At 40.1% G+C, this 26,251-nt stretch overlaps 1 protein-coding gene across 1 annotated transcript; it reads left to right on the top strand.

The window, feature by feature from the left end:
• The first annotated feature begins 9,744 nt into the window (after positions 1-9,744).
• Positions 9,745-13,050, top strand: LOC138898880 (uncharacterized). The gene is made up of 4 exons (XM_070184985.1): positions 9,745-10,446; positions 10,594-10,710; positions 11,565-11,732; positions 12,721-13,050. The coding sequence occupies exons 1-4, from the start codon at positions 9,745-9,747 to the stop codon at positions 13,048-13,050; spliced, it is 1,317 nt and encodes a 438-aa protein (XP_070041086.1).
• The last annotated feature ends 13,201 nt before the right edge of the window (positions 13,051-26,251 follow it).

Here is a 26,251-nt window from a genome sequence, read left to right as displayed (position 1 = left end):
GGTGGGATTGATGGCTCAGTGAGTGTCTATATAGCTATGAGATGGATTTCCTTGGGGTGCACAGAGCTATAAATGCTTTATTATCGTCTTGATGTGTCGTATAGTCTTCGATGTCGATATGTTGGTGGATCATTCAGTTGTTTATTTGTGATATGAAGTGGACTATTTTATCTTATTGACGAGTATAGACTCGGGAATATTAAGTGATTGCATAGTTATTGTGACCATGGTACGATCATAGAGAGATGTCGATTTGAGGCTAACCAGGTGGGTTATCTCCTGCGAGAAGGTTTGATGTTTCTATGAAGTGTTTACTTTTTATCCAGTGGGATGTACGTGCCACAATTAGAGTTTTGATTGTTTGAGGAAACTCGCACGGCTATCACATGAATGAGTATGCACTTGGAAGAAGATTTGGAGTTTTTTATGACTAGTACTACATTGGCTTGTGAATAAATTCAACTAATTAACATTGCGAGATCTTGGTAGTTATGAAGGAAGAGTAATGTGATATAGTGAATGATGTGTTATATGGACTCGAGCCAATTGAGGGAGTCTACCATCGATGATTAGATTGCATGGTCATTTGTTATATTAGTTCCTGGACTAAGGGGACACTTGTGTATTAGTTATGACTTGAAGGGGATGACTTCGAGGTTTACTCGATCAAGGAAATTGTTGGATGCATGATGTACTATACTTTATGGGTGTGTAGAAATCTTTGAATGATTCGGGTTTGATATTCGTTGTTGATGTAGTGTGCAAGGAAAAGGAATCACTTGGTTTCTTCTTTTTGTATATTCATGTGCTGCTGGAGCAGAAGTCGTTCGGTGCGTATTGTCTTTGCATTGGATATTAGAGCAAGGTGAATGAATCGCATGGTTTTAATGTGTTCAACATTCGTATGTGTTATTTAAGGATTCCCAAATTTGTGTATGGATATGAACTAAGATTTGCATTGATGGGGATAGGACTTGCAATATTTATATATTATTATTGATTCAACATTGTAGTATTTGAGAGATGGAACAAATAACTTCAGATTTATAAAAGGTCTCTTCAGAGCGGGCATTTTGGTCATGGGAGGGAATAAAGCATTTACGAGTTTTAGAACGATGTGGTTTCATGTTAGGATCACTTGGGATGAGTTTTGGATTGAGGTCCATAATGTACTAGGAAAGAGAAGTTTTACCTTGAAGGTAAGACAAGAGGAATCTGAAGAAGTTGGTTCAGCATTGCAGCGGATTGGATCAACATAGTAACAAAAATGATTCGTTCCTTTGGTATGATAGAACTTTACTTGTGTTTTGTGGCAATATCTTGGCAGTCTGCCTGATTCAGTTGAGTTAAATGGGATCAGTTCTGATGATTTGGTGATGTGTAAATAGGTTATGAAGAGTTTGCAATGGTTTCAACCACACCTTGATAGTAATGTATTATACATGTATGTAAGGTTTGTTGCGTGTTGCTATATTGCCCTGGATTGTGTTAAGTGGACGGATTATTTGTTGATGGGGTGTCTATCATACATTTGATTTAGAATCGATTATGAGGTTCTCGCACTTTTATATGATAGCATGATAGATGTGGTGCACCGTGTGAGATTAATATTGCATGGTCAAGATTGGGGTTCAGTTTTGAAAGGAAGGTCATGAGTTCTAGAAAGCACGAGATATTTCAAATGTTTAAGATAATGCTAGCAATATATTTTATTTCTTGGGAAGGATAAATGTTGTAGAAGAAGCATTGTGTATAGATTTGTGAATGCTTGACTTGTATTACAGAAATAGCATAGTTGGTGACTGTTTATGTTAAGGTTTTGCTACTCGACACGATAGATTTATGGGTGTACTTCTCATGTGGCGATTGTGTATGAGTAACATATGAGTCATTTGAGCAGGAGAGTGGGATATCAGATATATCGATTCCTTTATTGTAGAGGCTTAGAGACTAGATGTCCTGAAAGGCAGACTATTTATTGGTTGCGGACTATGAAGGTATGTTAAGAGTTCGATGGATGATTGTATGAGTTATGGATAGATCACTGCGGACTTTTGAAAGGTTATTTACCTATTTTTGGATGACTGAAATTAATATAGGGGCCAATGTCTAGCCCTATTGAGTACATATATCCAACATCAGATCGGGTTTGCTTACTCTTGCACAACATTTACTGTGGGTGTGTCATTTGGTTGAATGGATGTTATTCATGCCCTGATTTGTTTCATGTGTTGCTCTCTTATGGTATGATGGGTTACGAGACTACTTTACTATTCACATGCATGATGTGGTTCTATTTAGGCCTTGTGGCAAGATTTGAGCGAGATGGCTCTTAGGGAGTTAAGTTTCTTATTGTACCTTAATCTTTCTTTTCCTGTTTGTGGTATATGGTATTGTCCATTTCTCCATGGTTATGGTCATGCACTTTACATGCATGTAGTTGATACACATATTTGTTTAGTATGAGCATTTAGGATCGATGGATATTCCATTATGTGTTGGATCGGGTTATGCACGACAGTGGAGTTATGTTAGGATGTGATTTCTTATGTATTCAGTGTGTTTTGTTTCTCCCTTATGGGATGGATTCATAGAATTATGCTTTTGTGGTTGTATCTATTGACCTAGTTGGATAGCTCATCTATTTGGCTCTCTTTCCATTATTGATCACATAGGAGATGTTTCTTGTTGGGTGCACAAATTGTGTCGTATGAGGCTAGGTGGCATTTGGTGTAGCATGTCGGTCGAGCAGCTTGTACTGGGTGAGATGAGGCTATTGGACATGGAATTTACGCAATCGGGTTGGGATAGAGTATGTCTGGAAAACAATAATGTTATTAGTCAACTTAGTATTTGGCAATGGTTCTTGTTAGGCGAGAGAGCTCCATGACTTGTTGATCTGATGGGTAAATATGAGTTTCTGCATATTTCTTTCTCATTAGCAGTGTTGAGAAGGTTTTACACAAGGTATTATTTCATATGAGGTATGTTACCAGTACCCGATTTGGTAATGGGCAGCTAATGCGGTCGGAAGGTATTGCTATAAATACATAAGTTATGTGGTACATCATGTGGTTATATCTTGGAATATAGTTATTGCTTGATACAGCTTGTTGAGACTTGCGCAGTGTATATATACGAGAATCGGATCTTCTAAGGGATTCCGGATGTTGGAATTTGGTTCTAAGGTTTATGGGCTAAGGCTGAAGAAAGAATCTTCAGTCAGGATTTTGCTAATGGACTTATATAGATTGTGGTGATGTTGGATCATCCATGGGTATGTATGTGATGAGTTTATACAGTTATTGGATGACTTTGTAATTATTTTGGCATGAATGTATGTTTAAGTGAGGTGAATCTACCGACCCGACTGGTCGTTTTGAGTTATAACATTTTGGTATGTGATTTGTGATATCGAGCAGCTTCATAAGGTGTATTATGACTTGCGTGCATGGTTGGTTTTGATTTTCAAGTGCTTCGGGATGCATTTGATAGAGTGACTCTTAGTTTGGAATCTATAAGTTGGAATAGTTGACTAATGTTTGACTTTTGAGTAAACAACCTCGGATTGGTGATTTGATGAATCCAATATGTTCGTATGCTGATTTACGCTTGGGCGAATGTTTGAATTTGAATTTAGATATTACCAGAAGGTTTGGGCTCTATTTGTCGAGAGTTGGAAATTTGAAGAATAGATAATTCATATGTTTTACCAACAGTTGACTTCTGTGTTATCTGACTCCTATTGTGGTTTTGAGAGCGGATTAAACCATAAAACACTTCTACGGTCCACTAAATTGTACTCCATGTTTAAATTACAACTAGATAGGTCTTCGGCAGACATGTTGTCCTTATAAGGGTTCTGCAGTCCTCACAATGGATCGCGAAATCTCCTTAAGGAATTTCCCCAAGTACCCCTACCAATTCCACGTTGGGTCTGCGTCCACGAAATAGATATGCGGTCTACACAACTCACCACAAAAAGGCGTCAAACTTTTGTTTACTTCTTCCACAATATGCGATAATTCTCCAGTCAGCGGAACTGATACGCAGCCTGCATAACTTAATGCAAAATTGCACTCTCATGCCAATTCTTCTACCCGCGTAGCAACGCATTCCGCAGTCCACAAATCCATACCGTGGGGAGTACAATCTTCCCAGCATATAAGCTTGGCGTAAGAATTATAAAACCTTAAATCCTTGGCACGATTTTACTGGACCTTACATTCTCCCCCGCTTAGGATCATTCGTCCTTGAATGAGGGTTTGAGTGCGCCATAGACACCCAAGACGACTTAGCTCCTCATTCACACGCCAATGACTCGGAATTTTGCTAACTCCCAAATTTTCAAAACTTTCGGAGGAGTCTCTTATGTGCTTAGGTCTATCTACCTGTCAGAGAACCACAGAACCAATCCTAACAACACATTCTATAACCCTTCAAGTATTGCACACACGGGGCAACATCAACCACGACATTATATTCATTGCACGACCATTAAGAACACATGAGCATAAAACTTTACAAATTCAAAACACAGTGCATAGGAAATAAACTTCTAGTATCTTTTGAACACGGCCAACTAACTCTACAAACAAATAGGGACATTTATCCTTCATTTCGCCCCTATGCTTCCTAGTTAGTCTCTTGGACCTTTTGGTTCCACCAAGGCACTTTGACGGAAGAAAACTTCTAATTCCTAAAATCCAAATCTTTGTGTCGCACACCCGAATAGGAGTTTTGGCAACTAGAAGCAGTTTTTTGCCGCTTCTGATTATCTTGACCCTCTCGATAGCTTGATGAACAAGGTATGGTCCTATAAGTTCTAGTTCACTAACTTTGAACCATCCCAAAGGAAACCCACATCTCTTACTATACAAGGCACCATACAATACGATAACAACCCATTATTATATGGTAAAAATCCCAATCACGACTTTCATTGGCCCCAACTCCTCGAAACATGTTGTTGTAACCACTATTAACCCTAAATGCAACTCAACATATAATATTACATCACTATGAACATTATATTTGCTTTCCTTGCACTTTCTAAACGTCTACTTTGAATAGACAACATAAAACATGATCGTCATATTTCAGGAATCACCCCTTAGCCTTATGTAGCATTCATGAAACATCCTTATACGTTTCTCTATGCTTGGAAGATGAAATCGATATATTGAACACATCAAAATCCACATGAGTTTCCTTACAAATAAATGTGAATAAGGAAAGGGATGTGCATGTCATAGAAGTTTAAAACAAACAACAAAAGTAATCCACATAAATCAAGTTTGTTATGGTAAGAGCCTAAGCCTCATCTCCAGCTAAGTCGCCGTGCTGTCGCGTCCCATTTTCTCGCGAAAGTGGGTTTTGACGTGTGACAACTTTTTTAAAGGAGGTATTAAAAGAGAAGAGTTGCCACCTAACAATTTTAAGGTGCGTTATGGCATCTATTTGCAAATAACTCTATTTGACTAGTCAACGCCACCAAAGATCGGGTAACTGCTCGAATTACCTCAAAGAGAAGGTGTTAGGCACTCTTCGAGGTCCACAACTGTGGGTCCAGGATGTAAGGCCCCATAAAATGTTTCCTAAAACCCAAGGTTCCGTGGCGGCGAGGTAGGCTAATATGTTTGGTGATGGTAGAAATTCTTCGCTGTAAGCTTCCTCGCCGCGATACGGACCTTTTGGGTTGAATAGTACGTTGGGGAGTAAGGGAAAATTTTTTGCAGAAGAAGTGATATCTGTAGCCCACTATGCGGCCGTAGAATGGCTACAGAGTGAAGCAGCAAAACCGGGCAAGGTTGGATGGTATTGTGCGGTCAATTATGCGGTCGCAAAACCATTTCGGGCCGCACATCAGCTGCAGAACCAGCATGAATATTTTTCTGGAGGGAGGTTCTGCGGCACATTATGCGACCGTAGAACAGGTCTGCAGATCTCATAACGGTCGCAGAGTGGGGTAGGGCTTCCCAGTTCCGGAGGGACATTTCGCGGCCCCTTTTGCGGACCGTAGAAGCATTATGCGGTCGCATATGTGACCGCAGTTTGGGTTCCAAAGCTTCATTTTTATGGTTTTCATGACCCGACCCTATTTCATTACATAGACACTATGGACCATTTATTAATTAAAAACCTGGTATTCTGTGAGTGACAGAGTGCTCTTGAGTGGAAGAGGGTTCCTAAACAATTTGTTCTTCAATTTTTGATCAATTCTTGGAAGATTAACAAGGGAAACTCACTAGGTCTTCATCGTAGAGGTAAGATTCTACACTCTAACTCTCAATTTCGAAATTCACTTAAAAATAGGTAATTAGTAAGGGAAGTTTTGGGTGTGGAAGTTGTTCATTGTGCATGCATGTGTGATCAGGGTGTGTAGGAAGATTGTTAAGCTAAAAATGGTAGATAATGGGTTGTGGGATGATGGAATTCACCGTAGGAGGACCTTGAAATCTTAACGCACACCTAGTGTTTGATAAAATGCTCAAATGAGTTGGAACCATGATTATCCTCCTAATATTTGGTTCAATATGTTATATTTCTGAAATTGATCGAAGTTGCTAAGATTTTCGAAACATTTTAGAGTTTAAAGAAGCTCAATTAATGTATGTTGGCTAAACCCTTTCCTTAGAATTGAACCCACAATGTCATTTTAAGTCCGAAGTTACTCATTATGAATATATAATTCTAAATATATGTTGTGTCAAAAGACTTTGTGTTCAACATGTATTCCAAATGCTTTTGTTATGTTGTACTATTATTTGGTAATGTATTCAAAGTATTTGTTGCTTAGCTAAATGTTATGGCCTCAAGTTGCGTTTCAATGATAGTCAGTGCCAATTGTGTACGAAATCTCAATGCACTTAAGACTCTTGTTTGCTCATATGTATGCTTATTGTCTTGGACATAAATGCCTTGTTGTTGAAAATCCATCATAATGATTAAAAGTGAAATAATGAGCTTGAATTATGAATCACGGCCAATGTGCCAAGAATGATATTACATTATGGTCGATGATGTCAATAAAATGAATGACATGTAAAAGAATATAAGTTGAGTGATAAATACTTTTAATAACAAATAATTTGGGAGTATCGATTAGCCACCGAGGATGGGTAGGTCGGAACAACCTAACCCCGAAACTACACGTGCCGGTGTAGGAGTGAATTAGGGGTAAATTCCCGGGTTAATGTGATGAGATGGTTTCCCCTTATATGGGATGAGATTGGGTGTTGAGATATTTTCCCCTTAAATGGGATGAGATTATTGCTACCTAGATGTGATGTAATGTCAACTAACACAACATTGTGGTGAGATGGCTTAGCTGATCGAGCTGAGATCGGATGCCATGCCGTGCACATGGTGGTATTGTGTGTGTATGTCTCAAGGTGAGATGGCTTAGCAGGTTGGGCTAGATTGGACTCCGTGAAAAAACACGGTGGTATATCGGTGCTAAAGATCTCCCAACTTAAATTATCAAACCCTACTTGAAATTTTCGTTTCCCCTAATGTGACCCTTTGATACCATTTGATTCTCTTATTGACATCGTGTTTTATTCTTCATTTACTGTTGTCTGTTGCTCGTTCTATTAAGAGGGTGTTTCGTTTTACATACTAGTACTATTCTATATGTAATAACGTCCTTTTTTGTCGGGGGCGCTGCATCTTTAATAGATGCAAGTGGTTCCATAGTAGGTGGCATCGATTAGTGATAGCAGCACACCCTCTCCTCAGCTGATTTGGTGAGCCCCGCTTCATTTTGCGGTTTTGTATTTTCTATCCTTTGTATATAGCATTTTGAGATATAGCCTGGGCCTTGTTGCCGGCACTGTCACTACACTCTTCTGTTCCTGTTAGTGGCTCCGTAGACAAAGTGTGGGTTGTATCTGTTATTGGGAAAGTTAAAATAAATATTTTATAATTGTATCACCTGTCCCACTTTAACTATGGTGTACAATGTACTTTTTTGAACATTTGTTAAGGACGTAACTAATGAAAATGAAATGTTGTTGTTCGCAAGACTTCTTATGGACTAATTAAGGAAATGCACTCTTCTCTTTATTTTGGGTGAGTTGGCTAGACGACACTGTGTAGGCTTGCTCGACCGAGGTAACTCTATTGAGCACTGGTCGCGCTCCCCGAGGTCGGGGCGTGACAAACTTGGTATCAGATCCTAAGGATTTAAAGTGTCATACGATGTCTCGGAGACATGTCTAGTAGAGTCTTTCTTGTTGGTGTGTTGTCGACCACATCTATAATTAGGAGGCTACTTGGGCATTTAGGAATAATACCCTTCTTTGATAATCTAGATCGTGTGATAAAGTTGATTGTAAGATTGTTCCTCATTTAACTCGTGCATTGCTCTAATATTTAGTATATGGCGCCTAAAAAGAAAGCAAGAACTGGCCAAGGAGCCAATGCCACCCCAGGAGTGGCAGTTGACCCTTTACTTGATGATGTGGGTGAACACCCGAGGGGTGAGAATATTCCCCCGACTACTACACTGTCTGATTCCACTACACCTGGTCAGACCGCACCAGTTCCTACACCTACTGAGGGTGCAACGATCCCTCCAACTGATATTCCATTTCCACCTCCAGCCTCAGCTTCCGGTCCCGGTGTATCTGATGGGGATCTTAGGTAAATCATACAGATGTTGGCTCAAATAGTGGCTTCCTAGGCCCAGAGATCAGATGTTGCACTCCCTTCTTCTAGTCAGCCAGGGGATTCCACTAGTTCCAGAGTGAACATATTTATCCAGTTGGACCCTCCAGTGTTCACATGTACTGATCTTGAGGAGGACCCCCGGGATTTTATTGACGAGATGCATAATACCCTCCGAGTTATGCATGCTACTGAGTCAGAGGGAGCAGACTTAGCCTCCTACCACCTAAAAGGGGTGTCTTATTCTTGGTTTGAGATGTGTGAAGATTCCCGTGATGAGGGGAGCCCTCCGGTGAGATGAAGTGAGTTTACCGATGCTTTTATTGAGCATTTCTTGCCTGCCGAGACTAAGGCAGCCTGTGACTCCAATGTTATGAACCTGAAACATGGTAGCATGAGTGTGTGGAAGTATCATATGAGATTCGTGTGCTTGTCTAAATATGCCATCTACATGTTGCCTATTATAGAGGGTAGAGTGCGGGTTTGTGCAGGACCTTAGCCCCTTGGTTATTAATGAGGCTATTACAGCTACCTTGAATACTATGGACTATGGTAAGACGTTGGTATTTGCTCAAGCCATAGAGACCCGCAAGCTGAAGAATAGAATGGAGCGGGAGAGTAGCAACAAGGCCCGGTTAGCGGTCAACTTCAGTGGTACTACTGGTGGTGGTGGTGGTGGTAGGCATCTTTCAGGGGAGGGTCATCAGGGCCGTCCCACTCTTTTAATCAGTATTTAGTCAGTTCACCGCTATCGGGGCCCAGTCAGTAGTAGGGGAACTATTTTAGGCCCAGCCTGGGTAACAGGTGATCGTACCAGCAGGGTCGATATGGTGGGATATTTGAGCAGCAGCGGAGGCCCCATGCCCTAGGTGCGGGAAGATGCACTTTGGGACCTGCTACATGGACCAACCCATATGCTACGGGTGTGGTATGCGGGGTCATATTCAGAGGGATTGTCATTTGTCTCACCAGAGCATGGGCAGAGGTACAGCATAGCCAGCCAGTTCTACAGTAACTATATCCGCAGCAAGGGGTGGCGCATAGTGTTTGGGAAGACCCAGCCGTTTCTATGCTATGAGGGGTCGCCAGAGTTCAAAGGCTTCTCTAGATGTTGTCATATGTATATTGACTGTCCAATCTCATGATGTGTCTGCTCTTATTGGTCCTGATTACACTTTGTCCTATGTTACTCCCTATGTAGCTATGGAATTTGGGATAGAATTGCAACCAGTTGGTGAGTCTATTATTGCCGGGCAGGTTTATAAGGATTGTGTTGTTACGGTGCATGGTCGAGACACCATGGACGATCTCATTGAATTGCGGATGGTCAATTTTGATGTAATAATGGGGTTGGATTGGCTTTATTCATGTTTTGCTAAGTTTGACTGTCGAACCAGAACCATTAGGTTTGAATTTCCAACTGAGCCAGTGATTGAATGGAAAGAGGATAATGTGGTACCGAATGATAGGTTTATTTCTTACCTTAAGGCCACAAAGATGATTAACAAGGGGTGTATCTACCATCTGGTCTGGGTTACAGACACCGATGATAAGGCACCTACACTTGAGTCTGTCCTAGTTGTGAATGAATTTATGGAGGTATTTCCTGATGAAATCCATGTGATCCCACCAAAAAGAGAGATTGAGTTTGGAATTAATGTGATGCCAGGCACACAGCCTATATCTATTCCACCTTATAGAATGGCACCAGCCGAGTTAAGGGAGTGGAAAGAACAATTGAAGGATTTGTTAGAAAAGGGTTTAATCCGGCCGAGTGTGTCACCTTGGGGCGCACCGATCCTTTTTGTAAGAAAGAAGGATGGGTCATTGAGAATGTGTATTGACTATCGGCAGCTTAACAAGGTCACAATCAAGAATAAGTACCCACTACCAAGGATAGATAACTTGTTTGATCAATTGCAGGGTGCTAAGTACTTCTCCAAGATCGATTTAAGATCCGAGTATCACCAATTGAAGATCAAGGAGCAGGATATTCCTAAAACAACTTTAAGGACCCGGTATCGGCACTTTGAATTTCTGGTAATGTCTTTCGGGCTAACAAATGCACACCATCTTTCATGGATCTTATGAATTGGGTCTTCAAACCTTTCCTCGACTCCTTTGTGATAGTGTTCATTGATGATATTCTTGTTTATTCGCGTAGTCGGGAAGACCATGCTAATCATCTGAGAGCAGTTATGCAGACTCTGTATCAACACTATTTGTATGCAAAGTTTTTGAAATATGAATTTTTGCTCGAATCTGCTACGTTCTTGGGTCATGTTGTCTCTAGAGAATTAATTTGGTTCACGCCCATAAAATTTCAGCCGTGAAGAATTGTCCTAGACCTACTACTCAACTAGAGATTCGCAGTTTCTTGGGCTTAGCTGGATATTACAGGAAGTTTATGGAGGGGTTCTCTACTCTTGTCTCTCCGTTGATTAAATTGACATAGAAGGCAGTTAAATTCCAATGGTCAGATGCTTGTTAAAGTAACTTCCAAGAGTTGAAATCAAGATTAACTACGGCACCGGTGTTGACTCTTCCAGAGGGTACGGATGGATTTGTGGTATATTGCGATGCTTCAAGTATCAGACTTGTGTGTGTGTTAATGCAACATGGAAAGGTGATAGTGTATGCTTCTAGGCAACTCAAGAATCATTAAAAGAACTATCCAACATGTGACTTAGAACTTGCGGCGGTGGTATTTGCGTTGAAAATTTGACGTCATTATTTATATGGGGTCCATGTGGACATATTAACGAACCATAAGAGCCTTCAGTATATTTTCAAATAGAAGGAATTGAATTTGAGGCAGAGAAGATGGCTCGAGTTACTCAAGCATTATGACATCGACATCCTATATCATCTGTGGAAGGCTAATGTTGTACCAGATGCTCTTAGCTAGAAATCAAAGGCCGTTGGAAAAGGAGGTTCATCGGTTGGCTAGTTTGGGAGTTCGTCATGCAGACTCTAGTGAAGGAGGGGTGATTGTGCAAAAGAGGGTTGAATCGTCGCTTGTGATGGAAGTCAAGGAGAAGAAATTCAACGATCCATTGCTGGTACAATTGAAGGAGGGAATTCATAAACATAAGACCATGGCCTTTTCTCTTGGCATGGGTGATGGTACACTAAGGTACCAAGGGTGACTATGTGTTCCAAATATGGATGATCTCCGGGAAAGAATCATGACCAAGGCTCACACTTCTAGGTATTCCGTGCACCTAGGCTCCACAAAGATGTATCATGATCTTAGGCAAGTCTATTGGTGGAACGATATGAAGAGGAATGTAGTGGACTATGTGGTGAGATGTCCAAATTGTTAGCAAGTGAAGGCCGAACACCAAAGGCCCGGTGGGTTAGCACATAACAGAGAATTCCAATGTGGAAGTGGGAAATTATTAACATGGACTTTGTGGTAGGGCTACCTTGCACTCCTCGCAAATTTAACTCGATTTGGGTAATTGTGGATCGACTCATGAAATCAGCACACTTATTGCCGGTTAAGGCTACCGACATAGCGGAACAATATGCTCAATTATATATCAAAGAAATAGTCAGGTTGCATGGCACTCCAGTTTCTATCATTTCTGATCGGGGGGCATAGTTCACGGCTAATTTTTGGAAGAAAGTTCAGCAAGGTTTGGGTACTCAGGTGAATCTTAGAACAACCTTTCACCTGTAGACTGACGGGCAGGTAGAGCGGATTATTCAGACACTTGAGGGAATGTTGCGTGCTTGTGTTCTTGACTTCAAAGGTAGTTGGGATGATCATTTTCCACTCATAAATTTACCTACAACAATAGTTATCATGCTAGCATTCAAATGGCACCGATCGAGGCTTTATATAGTAAGAGATGTAGATCTCCCATGGGGTGGTTCAAGATTGGGGAAGCAGAGTTGATAGGGCCAGACCTCATGTATCAGGCTATGGAGAAAGTTAAAATCATTGAGGAGCGGTTGAAGACTGCTCAAAGTTGTCAGAAGTCCTATTCGGATGTTCGTCGTAGGGATTTGGAGTTCAAAGAAGATGATTGGGTATTCTTGAAGGTTTCCCCCATGAAAGGTGTAATGCAATTTGGTAAGAAAGGGAAATTGAGTCCGATGTATGTCGGACCGTTCAAAATCATTCAGAGGATCGGTGAGGTGGCGTACAAGCTTGAGCTACCACGTGAGATGTCATTAGTGCACCCGGTACTCCATGTGTCTATGTTGAAGAAGGTAGTTGGAGATACATGGGTTATTGTGCTAGTAGAGACTATTGAGGTTAATGAAGAACTCACCTATGAAGAGATTCCAGTTGTCATTCTTGATAGGCAAGTCCAAAAGCTAAGAAGTAAAGAAATTGCCTCCGTGAAAGTGTTATGGAGAAACCGGTAGGCTGAAAAGGCCACCTGGGAGGCCGAGGAAGAAATAAAAAAAGAAGTACCCTCATTTGTTTGAATAGCTATGTAATAGTTTCTATGAAATTACTTCCTATGAACTATGTATCACTTGTACAGTTTATGCTCAGGATATTTCCTTTATAGTAATATATTACTTATGAGGCCACGGTTAGCGTTGTTACATATTATGTTGCATCATTTGATTATGTATATGCTGTTAGGATTGGTTTCTAGGATTCTCTGACACGTGGATAGGCCCGGTTACAAGGGATACACTGCCGAAATTTTTGGCAATTTGGAAAGTAAGACAAAAAGAAAATGGGAACTACTGGTGTATGTTGTAGCAACTGAATTGCATTGTGCGCTAATGGTTAATTTTTACACTCATTCGAGTACGAATGATCTTAAGTGGGGGAGGATGTAAGTCCCTGTAAATTATTTCCTAAAACCCGAGGTTCCGCGGCGGCGAGGTACGCTAATATGTTTGGTGATGGTAGAAATTCTTTTCGGCCAGTAAGCTCACCGCAGTACGGACTTTTTGGGTTGAACAGTGCGATGGGGAGTAAGGGAAAATGTTTGGCAGAAGAAGTGATTTCTGCGGCCCACTATGCGGTTGCAGAGTCACTCTGTAGGCCGCAGAATGACCGCAAAGTGAAGCAGGATACTGGGCAAGTTTGGATGGTATTGTGCGGTCAATTATGCGGTCGCAAAATAATTTCGCGGGCCGCACATCGACGGCGGAACTAGCATGAAGAGTTTTCCGGAGGGAGGCTCTATGGCGCATTATGCGACCGTATAACATGTATGCAGACTGCATAACGGCGGCTGAGTGGGGCAAAGTTGCCTAGTTCTGGATGGACATTTCGCGGCCCCTTTTGTAGACCGGAGAACCATTATGCACTCACATATGCGACCGCAGATTGGGTTCCGGAGCTTCATTTTTCTTGTTTTCATGACCCGACCCTATTCCATTATATAGACGCTATGGACCATCTCTTAAGTAAAAACCTGGTATTTCGAGAGTGAGAGAGTGCTCTAGAGTGGAAGAGGGTTCCTCAACAATTTGTTCTTCAATTCTTGCTCAAATCTTGGAATATTAACAAGGGGAACTCACTAGGTCTCCATCCTAGAGGTAAGATTCTACACCCTAACTCTCAATTTCGAAATTCACCTAAAAATAGGTAATTAGTAAGGGAATTCTTGGGTGTGGAAGTTGGTCATTTTGCATGCATGTGTTATCAAGGGGTGTAGGAAGATTGTTCAGCTAAAAATGGTAGATAATGGGTTGTGGGATGATGGAATTAACCATAGGAGGACCTTGAAAACTTAATGCACACCTAGTGTTCGATAAAATTCTCAAATGAGCCGGAACCATGATCATCCTCTTAAATTTTTGTTCAATTTGGTATATTTCCGAAATAGATCGAAGTTACTAAGATTTTCGGAACATTTTACAGTTTAAAGAATCTCAAGTGAGGTATGTCGGTTAAACTCTTTCCTTAGAATTGAACCTCGCAATGTCATTGTAAATCCCAAGTTACTAATTGTGAATAGATTATTCTGAATAAATGTTGTATCAAAAGACTTTTGTGTTCAACATGTATTCCAAATGCTCTTGTTAAGTTGTACTACTATTTGGTAATTTATTCAAAGTACTGGTTGCTTAGCTAAATTCGATGGCTTCAAGTTGCGTTTCAAACGATAGCCAGTGCCAATTGTGTAAGAAATCTCAATGCACTTAAGACTCTTATTTGCTCATATGTATGCTTATTGTCCTGGACATAAATGCCTTGTTGTTGAAAATCCATGATAATGATTAAAAGTGGAATAATGAACTTGAATTATGAAGCACAGCCAATGTGCCAAGAATGATATTGCATTATCGCTGATGATGTCAATAAAATGAATGGCATGTAAAATAATATGAGTTGAGTGGTAAATACTTTTAATAACAAATACTTTGGGAGTATCGATTAGCCACCGAGGAAGGGTATGTCCGATCAACCTAACCCCGAAACTACACGTGCCGAGTGATTGAGGGGTAAATCTCTGTGTTAATATGATGAGACTGTTTCCTCTTATATGGGATGAGATTGGGTGTTGAGATATTTTCCCTTTAAATGGGATGAGATTATTGCTAGCTAGATGTGATCTAATGTCGACACACATGGCATTGTGGTGAGACGGCTTAGCCTATCGGGCTGTGATCGGACGCCATGCGACGCACATGGTGGTATTGTGAGTGTATGTCTCAGGGTGAGACGGCTTAGCCGATCGGGCTGAGATCGAACTCCGTGCAAAAATACGGTGGTATATCGGTGCTAAAGATCTCCCAACTTAAATTATCAAAACCTACTTGAAATTTACATATCCTCTAATGTGACCCTTTGATACCGTTTGAGTCTCTTATTAATATCATGTTTTATTCTTCGTTTACTGTTGATTGTTGCTCGTTCTATTGAGAGGGTGTTTAGTTTTACATGCTAGTACTATTCCATATGTACTAACATCCCTTTTGTCGGGGGCGTTGCATCTTTAATGGATGCAGGTGGCATCGATTAGTGATAGCAGCACACCCTCTCCTCAGCTGATTTGGTGAGCCCCACTTTATTTTAGGGTCCTGTATCTTCTATCCTTTGTACATAGCATTTTGAGGTATAGTTGGGGACTTGTTGCCGACACTGTCACCTCACTCTTCTGTTCCTGTTAGAGGATCCGTAGACAAAGTGTGGGTTGTATCTATTTTTGGGAACGTTAAACTAATAATATTATAATTTTATCACTTGTCCCACGATAATTATGATGTACAATGTACTGTTTTGAACATTTGTTAACAACGTAACTAATGGAAATGAAATGTTGTTGTTCACATGACTTCCTATGTACTAACTAAGGAAATGCACTTTTCTCTTTATTTTGGGTGAGCTGGGTAGACGGCACTGTGCAAGTTTGCTGGACTGAGGTAACTCTGTTGATCGCTGGTCGCGCTCCCCGAGTTTGGGGTGTGACACCAGCCGAACTTTAAACTATGTGGATTATGTAAATAGGCTGGGTAATCAAATAAACAAAAGAAAATTTAGAAGTCAAAGAGTCTTATTATAACACATGAGAATCGGTACAAATCTTAATGACTACAAGGGTACAACCACATTGATCTGTGTTAAATGACTAAGTCTAAATAATAAGTACATAAACAAAGGGGGGTCCTAAGTTTTTTAGCCTAAAGGATCACACCGTGCAGCATAAATAATATTTCGCAACTCCTTTAAGATAGGGGTTTCTCATATTATTCAGCTGGCACAAACTATCATCTCTTGCTACCCAATTACTATGTTGAGGTTTTTACTTAAAGGCGCTCTAATTCAATTCTACATCGTACCCTATGTGTGCACTACCCGTCCCATACCTATGGTCTAGGAGGCTTTGGACCTACTATTAGGCGGTTCTAGACTCAACTTAGGTTGCTTAGAATGATAAAACTACGCGACATTTAAAACAGATAGGATTTCATGTAAAGACAATTAAAAGCACAAGTTAGCCTCCACACATAAACAACAAAAGCACGCGGATCATTTAGGCAGTACATATTTTAGTGAGTTAAGACGCATTGGAGTTGTTAGATCCCGTAGGCATAATTTGTAGGTGATTCGGATTTCCAACATTGTACAAGTAGCATATAGGGAGGTTAAAACATGGCAAGTCTTATAGGCATGATTTCTAATTGTTGGTGAGGTAATAAAGCTATACGAGTTACCAGATTACTGATGCTGCTTTTATAAGCATACTCATTAGGCAAACGTTAAAGTCTTATAGGCATGGTTTCTAACAGTTACATAATTAGGCAGTGAGACAGCTTAGAGAGTCTAGAACTAATAACATTGATCTCATAAACAATGTTCTTATGCGTGCAATAACATCCTAGAGGCATGATTTCTAACAATTAATAAATAGGCTTGCTTTTATAACACTTTATTCCTGTAGACATATTATATAGGCGGGGCAGTGTAGTGAAAAAAGGGAAACAATCGATTAAATATAAGAATTCTATATTCATGATATCTAGGTAGGCAATACACTAAAGCAATAGAAGCAATTGATCAATTGATTATTTGAAGTTCTATGAGCATGGTATCTATGTTAACCAAACATATGTTATACATCCTATAGGCATGCTTTCTATTAGTATGCAATGTACCAAATGGAATGACAAATAAGGCATGCTGAACGAAATAGCAAATACAACACAAAGACCTTATAAGTATGTTTCTACCCTTTGATGCAAATATTAGAATGCCCCAGCCCCTCCTTTCATCAATCTCCCCATCATTTGGTATACAAATAAATACAAACCACATTGAATGATTACAGGATTAAATACAAATAAAGAACAACCCAATAACACATTTGGGCCTTCAAATACGCTTAGAACTTCATGCGGACAACAGGCCCAAACTCCTGGTGCTGGCAGTGTGCTCCAGGCCCCCCAAATACTAAAGGAAGGCCCAATATACCAGGCCCAAATAATCCCAGTAATGAAGCTAATGGATATCATATTAGACATAGATGCAATAGAATTACGCATCGGAGTAATTTAAACACTTAATTTTCACAACTGAAAGAACTGCAGATTCAGCCAATATACATGGCCATACAAAGTTGACAGGCACCAAAAACACATACGTGAAAGTAATTCCAGAAAAACAAGATTAACAAGGGCAAGATAAGGTACCACCAAACCACTGCGAACATTAATTCCAAATAGAACCAACTCAAAGAATTGCATGCGACAACCCAAGCAGAATCATACACATGAAAAAGGTGGAATACAATCTTCCTATGAAGATTCTAATAGGAAACCATTGCATAATAATCATACTGGTAGCATAATTTGGCAAACCTGCTTAGTTGATCATGAGATTTAACAAGATGACACTAACTGCAACACAAGTTTCTACGAACACATAGTAGATAAATAATATGTCAACCTTAAGCTAACAAGACAAACAAACATTATGATTCATGATTGATGAAAGTATCAACCTTAAGTTAATAGGATAGGTAATTATCAATCATAGTGCTAATTGATCGTATATAAGAAGAGGTTGAACAATGAAATTGACACTAGAAATCCCTGGGCAACACTTAGCAGCATAGAGTCGAGCAGATCACACAATGGAATTACAGCAAACATGGCATGCTATTTTTTAGAGATTTAGGTAGTGATGACATCAAAAAATTACATAATAATTAAAGAAGATAAAAATCTATATATGAATGATTCCATAGGTATTAGAACACATTTCGGGCATGAATTGGTTTAATCACAAGATTTTAGAATAAGGCAGGGAAGTAAACTCATGCCAGGTAACATATATAAGCATTCAGGTACAAACACACTAGGCTAAACGATCTTAAGAGAGCCAAAAATCATCCATATTAAAGACATGTAATAGACATATCTCAGAGTTGGGAATTTTAGGCAAGTTCAAATGCTAGAAAATTTTAGAGTCACAAAACAATTTCAGGGCCAATACGATTGCAAATAGAGATGGCATAGGAACATATTGATTCACAAAAATTTCAATGGCATTAGTATATAGAATATGAACACAAACGAAAGAGAATGAAACTGCGAAGGCCAAGGAACTTACCAGTTATCAATTGATAAATAGATAAACAAGAAGAACAATCTCAACAGTACTTCAAACGTTAACAAAGAGCAGTAGAACCCAAAGTCTTAGTGCGTCAGAGTTCCCAAGGGTTTCAGATGAACTCCAGGCAGTGCTCACACCAAGTAAGGTTAATTAGTCGAATTTCGGTGGCATTGGCTTTCAGCCAGCCAAGAGCCAACATTCAGAACAATATAAAGTGAAGGAGTAAGAGAGTAATAGTTCTTAAGGAGATCAAAGTCTGTCAAAAGGGGAAATTATGGAGGGGTTATATAGTGGTGGAAATCAAACAAGCAAACATGGAAAACAGTTAATCAATCAAAGATTGGCCGAGGATCTTGGTAAATCAAACCCATATAAACTGGAAGTGAATGTATCAAGTCAAGAACATGGCAATAATATAGAATCGGAGTCGAACGCACGCCTGTTGATAAGCTTCCATAAATAACTCAGTACCAAACGAGTAATTTCAAGAAAACGGGAAAGAAATGCTATGAGTACAGAAAAAGGAAAGGAAATATGGAAGATCTCCATACTCTCTTGGGTACAGGCTAGGATTTGGGTGATGCGGCTAGGGTTTAATGTGAGAGGAGAGGAGAGCGTTTAGGGGCTACTGGACAGATGTGAAATGTGAGGATTAGGGTTGGGCGGGTAATTAAAAATAGGAGAATGGTTGTGAGTCGTTGATCATTTGAGATCAACGGCCAGGATTAGAAGAGAAGAATGATGGGTTGTTTAAATGGGTACCGACCGGGTTTGCTAAAGGGTCATTTGGTATGGGCCATAGGAAATTGGGCCAAGGGTTTTAGGTAATCTGGGCTGCCTATTTTGGTCTGAAATTCATTTTAAAGCTACGATATAATTCAAATAAACTCAATTTATCAAAAAATAATTTATAAAAAGTAATTAACACATAATAAAAAATGTTATTTATGCAGTAAAGTGCTTTAAAATAGTATTTGGCACAAATAATGTGAAACAATATATTATTTCAAAATTATGTAAATAGCCTAAAAATACAAATATAACTATATAAAATGAGGTAAAAATATTCTAAAACATATATGTTGATACAAATATTAAATTTAGATGATTAAGTCATCGCAAAATAATTTGAAAGGGTAATTAATAAATATTCAAATAATTTAAATGCAAGAAAATCAATTTTAAAGCTTTAAAAAGTATGGAAAATTATAGAAAACACTTGTATGACTCTTTGAAAATCGATTATGGTGCAGGAATGACATTTATGAAAATATGAGAGCAAAATGGGGTATCAACAACGACCTCTCTTTACCCGGGAATGATGAAAGAGTTGTCGGGCAAAGAAAATGATGACCAATTTTGTCCGATGTGAGTGAGGAATGATGTTTTTTTTGAATAAATTGGGGCCGAACCCTGGTTCTTGAGTTGCCTACATATTCCTGGTGCTACGGGAACCAGGCCGTGTGTAGTTCTAGATCCAACAGCAAACAAAATCGATGGAGTTGTTATAAGAGTAGTTGTGTGTTTCGAAAAAGGATCTTTTGGGTAGGATAGTGTCGTAAGTAACGGATAATTTCAGGTGGAGCTATGAATGTGAATTTAAATGTTGCGAATATTTGAGGTAAATGTTTTGGCGGTTACGGGACAAAGAGAAAACAATTATTGATTGTCGGCTACATTTGAGATAGTCAAGGGATGAGAATATTGTGAACGGAAATCGGAGTGAGAATTTCTCTTGTTTGTAGAACGGTTACCTTCCTAGTTACCTGCAAAACTTAAAACACGATGCACGTGAATATATGGGGTTATTGCGTAATTTAAACATGATGCAAATTCCCTTTGGACCATGAGAGTTGTCTTTTGACGATGAGGATGATGTCCTTAGACCATGACGTCCTGGGCCATGAAGCGTATGATAAGGGATTCACAGGCCATGGAATGGTGTCCTCGGGCCATGAGGATGGTGCCTCCAGACTATGACACCTTTGAATAATGGTATGCAATTTCGAGAGATCCTCAGGCCACGGCATGGTATCTTCAGGCTACGAGGATGGAGCCTTTGGACTATGACGCCTTCAGACAATGTGGAGATGTTTCAGCCCATCAAATGCAAGTATGTGTTAATATCGATCGCTTGATAAAGGAAACATGTGATGCTCAGTCATATGCGAGAATGAGACGAGACAAGGCTTAGTCCCGTATGGGATGAGGGCAGTGTTTTAACCCGATGCAAAGAGTGGAGACAATGCTTAATCTCTTGCAATGAAAGGCGGTGCTTATCCTTATGCAATGGTGATGCGGTGATTAGCTTTATGCATCATGGAGGCAGTGCTTAGCCTTATCCAGAGAATGGAGGTGATGCTTAGTATCATACAAGTAAAGGCAGTGCTTAACCTTATGGAATATGGAGGAAGTGCTTAGCCTCATGTGAGGAATAGAGACAATGCTTAGTCTCATGTAAAGAAATGAAAAGCTTAGCCTTATGCGGTGTGGAGGCAGTGCTTAGCCTCATGCAGCGAATGGAGGCAGTGCTTAGTCTTGTGAAAGGAAAGGAAGTGTTTAGCCTTATGTAGTGTGGAGGCAGTGCTTAGCCTCATGCAAGGAATGGAGACAGTGCTTAGTCTCATGCAAGAAAGGCAGAGTTTAGCCTTATGCAGTATGGAGGCAATGCTCAGCCCCATGCAAAGGATAGAGACAATGCTTAGTCTCAAGCAAGGTGAGGGCAGTGTTTAGCCCTATGCAAGGAGTAGAGACAATGCTTAGTCTCGTGCAAGGAATGGAGATAGTGCTTAGTCTCATGTGAGGTGAAGGAAGTGTTTAGCCCAATGCAAGGAATATAGACAGTGTTTAGTATCATGCAAATGAAGGCAATGATTAGCCTTATGCAATGATGAAGGCAATGGTTAGCCCTATGCAAGAAATGCAATGACTAAATGCGAAATGATGAAGCATTTCTTGGCTTAATGTGTTTGTGTGTATGTATTTGCGGACGTTCCTGTTATGTTCATTATTTCTGCATCCAAAGAAAAATCGTGAGCTTTTTTTTGGGGGGGGGGGGAGGTTGGGTCGTGCTCTCGATTCCTCGCTTTGCCTTTGCTCTTGTTTGGAGGTCCTTCTTGAGTCACCCCGGGTAACGGCTGACTGCTATAAAAATAATTTTTTTAAAGACATGCATTTGATAAATTATTTATAAAAATGTATTTGTTCGAAATATGTAATAATGCATGAGGGCGAATAATTTGTTGAATTGATCACTGTGACGCGCTTTTGAGACATTGCAACCTCCTTGACTCGGAATTTTGAGGATCCTCCTCAAAAGTCTGCCCAGTTTAAATGCATACTTCTGGCAATAAATTCCTTGGCGATTCTAAAAATGATGAGATCGGGCAAACTCGAGTTCTTGCCCCAGTTTCTGACCATAGGGGGGAAATGAAGATTTTATTATTATGTGACCAAACCCACAAGGCTGCCTATGTATCCCCTCTTAAATGGTAATGCGGTCAAGCGTAGTTCAATTACATCAGATAGAAAATGCAAACATAGTCTTAAACATAGAATCTTTTGACTGCGTCCGAATTGATGGGTTTTGGCCAAATCTCTCCATCCATTTCTACAAGTATAAGTACTTCTCCTGTTAATACTCGGTGAACCATGTAAGGGCCTTGCCAGTTAGGTGAGAATTTTCCTTTTTGCTTCATCCCGATGTGGAAAGATGCGTTTTAGTACCAACTGCCCCGGTGTGAATTGCCTTGACCTAACCTTTTTGTTGAAAGATCTTGCCATTCTATCCTGGTAGAGTTGATCGTGACACACTGCTTTCAGTCTTTTTCCATCAATGAGAGCTAGTTATTCATACTGGTTCCATGCCCATTCTGTGTCACTGAGCTTGACTTCCTGCATGATTCTTAAGGAATAGATCTCCACTTCGGCAGGAATAATGGCTTCAGTACCATAAACCACTAGGTAGGGTGTTTCCCCAGTTGTTGTACGAACTGTTGTTCGATACCCGAGTAAATAAAATGGTAGATTTTCGTTCCATTGCTTGTAGTTGTCCACCATTTTCCTTAATATCTTCTTGATGTTCTTGTTGGCGGCCTTTACAGCTCCATTCATTTGTGGCATGTATGTTGTACAGTTCTGATGGTTGATCTTGAATGTTTCACACATAGCTTTCATCATGTCACTATTGAGATTGGCGGCATTGTCTTTAATAATTGATTCAGGCACTCCAAATCGACAAACAATGCGGTCCCGAACAAAATCTGCTACGACCTTCTTAGTTACAACCTTGTAGGATGTGGCTTCAACCTATTTTGTGAAGTAGTCTATAGCCACCAGAATGAACCTATGTTTGTTTGAAGCAACGGGTTCGATTGGTCTGATGACATCCATGCCCCAAGCAGAGAAAGGCTAGGGAAAACTAGTTGCATTGAGTTCGATTGGGGGCACTCGTATCATATCAGCAGTCATCTAGAACATATTTGATGCAGTCTGTTTCCATAGTCATCTAAAAATACCCTGCTCTTAATATCTTCTTGGCCAAAATCTAGATGCATCCTTGGCATGTATTTCCTCGAGAAATCTAGATGCATCCTTGGCATCGACCCATCGCAGTAACCTAAGGCTGGGAGTTCTTCTATACAGAATTCCTCCGCTTTGAAAGAAGTGGTTGGCCAATCTTCGAAGCGTGTGCTTCTGAGTGATTATAGCGTATTCTGGATATTCTCCATTTTCCAAGTATTCTTTGATGTCGTGGAACCACGGATTTCCGTCAATCTTTTCTTCAACATGTGCACAATAAGCTGGCTGCTTATGAATTCCTATTGGGATAGGATCAATTAAATTCTTGTCTAGATGTTGTATCATAGAAGAAAAAGTGGCTAACGCATCTACGAACGCATTCTGAATCCTTGGAACATGGTTGAATTCTATCTTTGTGAACCTATTGAGCAGCTCTTGTACACAATGCAAGTATGGCAGTATTTTGGTAAGCCCATTCTCCTTGTACCTAGTGTACTAATAAATTAGAATCTCCGATTACCACCAACTCCTAAACATTCATGTCAACAGCCAACCTGATTCCCAAGATGCAGGCCTCGTAATCTGCCATATTGTTGGTGCACGGGAACCTGAGTTTTGCGGATCCCGGGTAGTGTTGACCATTTTCTGACACTAAGACAGCTCTAATACCCACTCCTTTGAAGTTTGTTGCGCCATCGAAGAACATCCTTCAACTATTGTATGCCTTGGTAATATCTTCCCCTACAAACGATACCTCCTCGTCGGGAAAATATGCTTTTAATGGTTTGTATTCTCTGTCTATGGGAGTTTCTGCCAAATGATCCGCCAATGCTTGCCCTTTGACTGCCTTCTGAATTACATAGACGATGTCTAACTCACTCAACAATATCTGCCACTTTGCTAACTTACATATAGGCATGGGTTTCTGAAAGATGCATTTTAGCGGATCCATCCTTGATATGAGATATGTAGTGTACGCACATAAATACTGTCTCAACTTATAGGCTATCCATGTCAAAGCGCAACAGGTGCATTCCAACAAAGAGTACCGGGCATTGGAAGGTGTGAACTTCTTGCTCATATAATATATCGTCTGCTACTTCCTTCCAGTTTCATTATGTTATCCTAGACCTCAACTAAAGGCCCCATCCAACACAGAGAGATAAAGCAACAAGGGTCTTCCTAGTTCTTGTGGGATCAACACAGGTTGTTTAGATAAATACTCCTTGATTTTGTCGAAGGCTTTCTGATATTCTTCTATCCAACTTGTTGCAGCATCTTTCCTCAGCATTTTGAAGATTCGCTCACATATCACCGTTGATTGTGCTATAAAATGGCTGATATAATTGAGGCACTCTAGAAAATTCATCACATCTTTCTTATTCTTTGGCGACGGCAAATCATGGATGGCTTTGATTTTTGACGGGTCTAACTCAATACCTCGGTGGCTGACGATGAAACCTAACAACTTTCCAGCAGGGACTCCGAAGGCACATTTTGTAAGATTCAACTTCAAATTGTATTTTCGAAGCCAGTCGAAAAACAATTTCAAGTCTGCTATGTGATCCGAACTCCTTTTAGATTTGATGATAGCATCATCCATGTACACTTCTACTTCCCTGTGTATCATGTCATAGAGGATAGTCGTCATGGTCGTCATGAAGGTGGCCCCAGTATTCTTCAAACTAAACAGTATCATTTTGTAACAATATATTCTACATGCTGTGATAAAGGAGGTCTATTCGGCGTCCTCTTCATCTGTCCAAATCTGATGGTATCCTACGAAACAGTCAACAAAGGATTGGAGTTCATGCTTGGCGCAGTTGTCAATCAGTATTCGTATGTTGGGCAGCGGGAAATCATCCTTAGGAATCGCTATGTTCAGATCTTGGTAATCGAGATATACTCTAACTTTCCTATATTTCTTTAGAACTGGAACAATGTTGGCTAACCAGGTCGGGTATTCGACCACTCGGAGAACCTTGGCTTTGATTTGCTTGGTGACCTCGTCTTTTATCTTAAACTCATATCCGGCTTGAAATTCCTGAGGTTCTTGCTTTACCGGTGGACACATGGGATTAGTGGGTAGCTTGTGAGCTACTATGGATGTGCTTAAATGAGTCATATCATCGTGGAACCATGCGAAGATGTCCTGACACTCCTTTAGGAACCTGATATACTCTTCTTTCTCTTACGGTGATAGATGTATGCTTATACGAGTTTTCTTGACCGTTCTGGAATCCCCTAAGTTAACGGCCTTATTTTCCTCCAAATTAGACTTTGGTTTGTTTTCAAAATTCTTTACTTCTTTGACGATTTCCTCAGGTATTAAATAACCTTCCAGATCTTCTGAATCATTGTCCTTATATTGCGTTGTCGTATTACATGTCACAGTCGTAGGTTCATCAGGATATGTAATAATTATGCTGAAAAGAATGTAGAAATTATAATAATAAATATGAAAAGCAATAATGCATTAATAAAACTTTTAAATGTCAACAAGTACGACTCGATGGCTCGAGTTATTATTTAAAAAAAATACTGAAAATGTCTTAAATGCTCAAAACAATTTGGAAAATGAGTCATGCTAATTTGCAAGGCTACCTAGGAACTCGGCGAGCCCGGTACGGTGCATCGGTCCAGTTCTTGAGAATAACTCCTTCTTCCATTGTTTGAATAGTAAGATCCTCCTCCTCCTCCTCAACAATTGCACTGCAATCCATGTCTTCCTCATCTAGAAACAACTTTCTCAAACCGGCCAAAACCTCATCTTCTTCGGTTCCCCACATCATGTCAGCTTGACGGAATGTTTGGTGCAGCGGTGGTACGGGTTGTTCCAGTGGATAATAAGGGGCGTGCCATGGTGGTATCCAATCTTGATAATCTTGCATGGTGTATTTCAATCCGAGTCCAAAGGTCGTGCCATGGTACTCTGGTTGTACAAGTTTAGTGATCCCTTGAAGCTTTTTGCCAATACCTTACCTGGTTCATATCCCGTTCACAGCAATATGCTTTCTATCT

Source organism: Nicotiana tomentosiformis, chromosome 9 (genome assembly GCF_000390325.3).
Source record: "Nicotiana tomentosiformis chromosome 9, ASM39032v3, whole genome shotgun sequence".
Taxonomy (NCBI): domain Eukaryota; kingdom Viridiplantae; phylum Streptophyta; class Magnoliopsida; order Solanales; family Solanaceae; genus Nicotiana; species Nicotiana tomentosiformis.
Note: the sequence above shows the minus strand (reverse complement) of the source record. Positions and strands in the feature narration are given on the sequence as shown.